The sequence below is a fragment of the Abramis brama genome (assembly GCF_963993115.1).
Source record: "Abramis brama genome assembly, chromosome: 15".
Taxonomy (NCBI): Eukaryota; Metazoa; Chordata; class Actinopteri; order Cypriniformes; family Leuciscidae; genus Abramis; species Abramis brama.
In genome coordinates this window covers 12,917,446-12,923,664 of record NC_139977.1, presented here as the reverse complement: position 1 = coordinate 12,923,664, position 6,219 = coordinate 12,917,446, and the positions used below count along the sequence as shown (strand labels likewise).

General features: G+C 33.1%; 1 protein-coding gene across 1 annotated transcript; it reads right to left on the bottom strand.

The window, feature by feature from the left end:
• Positions 1–855: 855 nt before the first annotated feature.
• Positions 856–5,519, bottom strand: LOC311096987 (septin-4; the record flags this gene model as incomplete). The annotated part of the gene is made up of 11 exons (XM_084136455.1): positions 856–969; positions 1,090–1,229; positions 1,524–1,620; positions 2,370–2,468; positions 2,617–2,734; positions 2,821–2,955; positions 4,280–4,403; positions 4,538–4,624; positions 5,029–5,113; positions 5,263–5,463; positions 5,511–5,519. 11 exons carry the CDS (start codon positions 5,517–5,519, stop codon positions 958–960), a joined length of 1,107 nt encoding a protein of 368 aa, XP_083992581.1. The 3' UTR covers positions 856–957.
• Between the last annotated feature and the right edge of the window lie 700 nt (positions 5,520–6,219).

The window sequence follows — 6,219 nt, the reverse complement described above, 5'->3', positions numbered from 1 at the left end:
GCGCTTATAAACGTCGCGCTCTGATTGGTCGACTGGGTGCCGACGCCAGCTTGAAGATGCGTTGGTTTGCGTCATAGCGTTTGCTTGTCTGTCTGTATAATATAATAATTATTATATTGCGTTTAAAATATAAAAAACAATGAAAAACGGAAACAACTAGATTAAGCAATAAATGCGTTCAACTTAAATAATTGCTATAACCATGAAAAGACATGTTTTCTTTTAGTAGCCATAGCAAATGCAAAAATAGTAAATGTACAGCAGTTTAAATGAAATAACCTTTTTGGTAAATAAAGGGATCTTTTTATTTTATTATTTATTTCTGATTAAGGCTACACTGTAAAACTATGAAATATATAAAAAAGAATATATAGCCTACAGTAAACTCGATTTGCAAGTTAAACATCTTACGTTTAATAATTTGACAATGTATGCAACTTTTCTATAAAATACAAGGCCTATGTATGAATTAGGCTACCATATAGGTAATTTAGAGTGAAATAATAAAATTAACAAGACAATATTTGCTTTCCACTGTAAAGTATTGATAGTTATGTTTTTCAACCCACAATTTAAAGTTAAAAGCAGTAAAAAGATGCAGATTATAGTTACATAGTTTTTTGTGTGTGTGTGCCTTAACCTAGATCTATTCATTGACCTTAGATATGCAAAAAATGTCACACACCTCAAAGCAATTTAAAGAGCTCAAACATTCGACAGAGTAATGGTTATGTTTTTATTTTGTGTTAGAAAATATACAATATTCATTTTAAAATGAATGTAACTGGCTGGTAAATTGTCAGGCCTAGTACATTAGCAGGATACTTGCTACACTCCTCCTTTCAACATTCAACAGTTTAATTTTTAAATATACTATTTTTTTCTCAGTAATTCATTCCATCTAGGGGTTTCCGTGAGACACATGTTGTCCTCTTCTGTAATCCAGCTGGCAAATCCTTACACGTTCTCCTATTGATGAAAATAAAAAAAATTATACATTTTAAAATTTTAAAGTTAATATTACTAAAAAGCTTATGAAATTCTCTCAGTGCTAAAGGATAAACAATTTTTGATTCTTTTTTTATTTACCAAGCACGGGTTCTTGCACAGGCAATTTATACGATAGTTCTCATACAACACATAGTGAGTGGTGTGTTTCAGGTCCTGCATGTTTGTGCGGATCAACATGTTCCTCAGATGCACAAAATCATTGTGAGATGGATTCTCAACTGTTGGAGAGAAAAGAGCACATATAGTATGTTGTTAAATACAGTATACCCACCATATACAACCTCTCTGCTATTTTCCAAGATTTTGAACATAAAAAATGAGGTCTCTTCCTCTTTGTATGGGAAAGAGCAGCGTAATCCTTCACAGTTTCTTCCATACATTTCATACAGATTGGAAACAACATTATAACGACAGACACAATGAAATAATTTCCATTTTTGAGTGATCTATTCCTGTTATCTTAAATGTATGTCAAGTATAAATGTAACATCTGATGGTGCGAGTGAACATACCCTCTGCAATCCCCCATGGATAGGCACGGGCTCGAACTCTTCTGCCATCTCTCTCTACTACTGTATTACTCCCAATAACAGCAAAAGGCATACTTCTCTATGAGAAGACATGGAAAAATTGTAGAGCTGTCACAAAAGGTTTATATAAAATAACAAAAGCCAACAAGCTAAACCTTTGTGAAAAAGTACTCTTATGTATTGAATGTCAAATCTTAAAAGTATATTTTTTAAAACTGTGCAGATAATATAATATTAATGAAATAACTAAAGAGAGTACACTTTCATGACACACACTTTTAAAAAGTGCACTTTATATGTCAAATAAAAACTTTAAATCATTATGTTTTAATAAACTTTTGTTGAACTTTAAAGAAGTACACTTATATATATATATGTGTGTTTACTAACACATTAAAGGACTGTTGTGTATTATTCGATATTACATTTAATGGAGATATATTTTAAATGTATTAAATTGCAACTTCATTATTACAAATGTGTAATTAAAAATATATTTAAACACATGACACAAGTTTCAATAGAAATTACATTAATGTATATTTTAGTTTACTATAAATGCTTGTTTAAAAGTACATTTCACCATATTTCACCAAAAACAATAGAAGTAATTATGTAATTATTACATATAAAGATGGACTTAAGTCCTATTCTTAAGTGGGTCAAAGTTCAACAAATTGCAGTTAATATAAATTGAAACTATAATATATCTTGTTTTAATTTTAAGTAACCAATAATTTTTTTAAGTATGTTATTCTCATAATAATTACTCTTTTTATTTTCATAATAAGAACTTCTTTTTAAAAAGCAAAAAGCAAAATCTGTGACCTTTACCTCTACTTCCTGCTGCCTGAAGGGATCATTATTATGATCACAATCTGGGACCTGGAAGATCTTGATTTTGTATTGGTCAATTTCTTTCAAAATCTATGGAAACAAATGCAATACATCACAGATTGCAGATCTGGTGGTTGTAGTTGACATTGAAAGTCATGTTCTCAAAATATCTATATGATACACTTTTTGAAACATCCATGTAGGCTTTCCCAGATTTTCAGTACATGTTAATTCTCACCTTGGCTTTCAAATTGCATGTCTCTTTTGGAGTGAGGCTGTCTGCTTTAGCCAGCACAGGCACAATGTTGACCTTCTGATCCAGGGCCTTCATGAAGTTCACATCTATTGGTTTGAGACTGAGACAGCCAAAAGGACATCTGTTAACTGACTTCAGTCTATATGTTTATGGTTACTGAAATCCTGTGTTGAGAAGATGTCTTACCCATGGCCATGAGGTGAGATGAAGTACAAACAGCAGTGCACTCTGTTGTCCCTTATGTTTTTACGGTTCAGCCCGATCTCATCTCTGCGGTACTTCTCCATCTGCTGGTCTACATAATGAACTGCAGCCTTCCAGCTGTAACCAAAACCAATGTCTAAATACATCAAAATATTTAAAGGGGTCATATAATGGTACATGCACTTTTACAAGTTGATTGTACTGAAATGTGTGTTGGCAGTGCCTGTACACAACCATCATAAAATTATAAAAATCCATCCAGTGTTTTTTTTTTTATCTTCTTATATGTTTTCCTGACCGGCACGGCCATTGTTGATACGCTGGAGCACTGTCTATGAGCAGAATGGCGTCTAAGCGCTAATGGCGCCGCTACTTACTAATAATGGCTGCCGTGCCGTACGGATGTAAGCCCAAGTAGACGAGAACGCGCATGACGTCACATTTTGTGAATTTTCGCGCTGATTCGGGCCCGACTCCTCCACACACAATTGAGCCTACAGGCTGATAGAGGCAACAACCGTGGTGGACAGTCAAGGTGTCATTCTTTTTATTACATCATGGTTGGCTCATACATGTACAAATGAAAACTCTATCTTAAAGATTTGTTTAAGTAAAAACCTACACAGAGCCCCTTTTAAAGTATATTACAAACTTTTACAAATCATATTAGCTTGTACAAAAATGGCATTATATGACCCCTTTAAAGAATAGCTTCCTCATTTAAAAAAAAAAAAACACATTTATTATTAATATTATGATTATTAATAGTACTTAACTATGTTTAAATTAATACAGTCACATAGCCTAATAAAAGCTCACATGATGACCTGAATTTTATGCCAGAAGCCAATGTTGGGGTAAAGCATTACAAGTTATGTGAGTTATGTAATCAGATTACTTTTTTTCAAGTAACTAGTTAAGTAATGCATTACTTTTAAATTTACAAACAAATATCCAAGTTACTTTTTCAAATAAGTAACTCAAGTTACTTTGTTTTACAATGTATTGACTGACAGCTCTCCTGTCCCCATGTTGAGAGAAATAGTGATTCAAATGCAGAGGCGTTGTGTGCGCTGTGTGAACATGACGCTTTTTGTAGTTCTGAACTAAATGTGAGCATTTACTCTTCTCACTTGCACAGAACAGACCTGCATCCCAATGTCCATACTATCCATCCTAAATAGTATGTGAGATTAGAATAAGTGTGTCCCAAAGCATAGTATGTTGAAAAAACTATATCAAAAGTCCGTGGATGATCTACTATTTCCGGTAGATTTAAAAACTACAAAACATGGCGGATGTGCGCGACCGACGGTGAGAGGTTTAGATACAGGTTTGAGTGATTATTAATCAAAAGTTTAACCTGATAAAATGTAAATTCAATATCAACAAGTGCAACATAAACAAAAAATGACTGAGTGCAACTTTAACACTTAAGTACCTTTCATTATTATTAATGGCATCTCCAAATCCAGGGGTGTCGATAACAGTGAGCCTTAGATTTACTCCCTCTTCAACAATGTCTACGGTGCTCTTTGTTATTGACACTGTCCGAGCTATCTTCTCTGTGAGACAGAAATGGATGCATTTCACAACAGATCTTCTCTGCATGAGTTTTGGATGCCTTGTCCTTAATTAATTCAGCACTGCTTTTATAAGTAGAATGAATACAATTGTTGTTGAGTAATGTTAAGTGTACCTGAAACATCAGGCATGCATCTGTCCGTATAGAGGTTTGTGAGGAAAAGGCTGTTGACAAGAGTGGATTTGCCTAAGCCAGACTCACCTAAACAATAATAATGAAAATAATAAATAATTTTAAGATTAAAATTGAGTTCATAAAGACTGTAAAGACTTTTACATTGTTACGAAAACATTTATATTAATATTTTAAACTTAAACTTAAAAAAAATAATAATAATTTTTACTGCTTAAACATTTCAAACGTTTCAACTGTTTTCAACATTGATAATAATAATAAATGTTTCTTGAACAGCAAATCAGCATATTTTAATGATTTCTGAAGGATCATGTGACACTGAAGACTGGAGTAATGAAAGTAGAAAACAGTTATTTTAAATTGTAACAATACCTCAAAATATAACTTTTTTTTTTTTACTGTATTTTTGATCAAATAAATGCAGCCTTGGTGAGACTTCTTTCAAAAACAGTATAGTTTGTGTTTCTTACCAACAACCATCAGATTGAACACAAATCCTTTTTTCACCGCTTTCTGTCGGACTTGGTTCGGCAGTGTCACAACGCCAACATATTCCTGGGAGGGACAATAATAAATTATCTGTACGGTATATATCACATCATCCGTCTTTTTTAAATGTGTAATACTATTTCACAATTTATTTTTTCCTGTATTTTTGATCAAAATAAGACACTTTGGCCACTGCAGCATGTGTGTTACTATACCTCTGAGGAGTCATACGGGTCAAAGGGGCCCTTGCGTCTAAGAGGTGATTTCTCATCAATGGGAAGAGTCTTTTGTTCATGAGGAGATGAGGATGAGAAGAAACATTTATCTTCATCCTCTGCTTGAGTGGAGTCAAGTAGAGAAGTGTCAGGATCCATGTGGAGACTCTCCATTCCAGAGTCATCCAGCACTAGGGAAAACTAGCAGAAAGGCAGATCGATTGAATGTGGTGATTGACAGCTCACACCGAGTACATACTTATTCCTAAATCGTTTTAAAGCTTTTTAATGCAATTATATGACCTACCTCCTCAACTAAGGCAGATATTCATGGTGAGATGATGTGGCATGGGATATAGAAACAATAATAATATTAATGATTATTAATCATTTCCTTGACAACACTTACTATATAGCATACAGTGTTTATTCTCTATAACAACAGCAATTTGCTGTAAGATTAAAGAACATTTATTTGAATCACAAACATAAACATTTACAGATGTATTGATACCTTGAAGGTTGATGTCCTCAATCTGTAAACCGCCTAGAAGATTAATAGACACTGTGGATTTTAAAGACGCTGTCAGACTTTACTGTTTTTATGTTTGTGGTGATATGATAGATGTTTTAAAATATGCAGTGATTACAATTAGCTAACCTCTTATTTCCCCTTCAAGTTCATTTAATAACCTTGTGACTAAATCAAAACCTAGTGATACATCAGTCAGAGAATAAATGTAGGCTACGTGAAACTTCATGTTTTACTGTACCTGGCTCTATATCTGGGCTCTCTGAGACATAAATTGTTTTTAATTTCTTATAAAGACTAGTTAAGGTAATGAAGTATATCAACCTGATATCCAGATGTTTATTTAGATATCCAAACAGTATCACCGGTTAAATCAGCATCATTGTTTTTTATTGAAAGTTGAACTGTTATTGACTTCATTATAA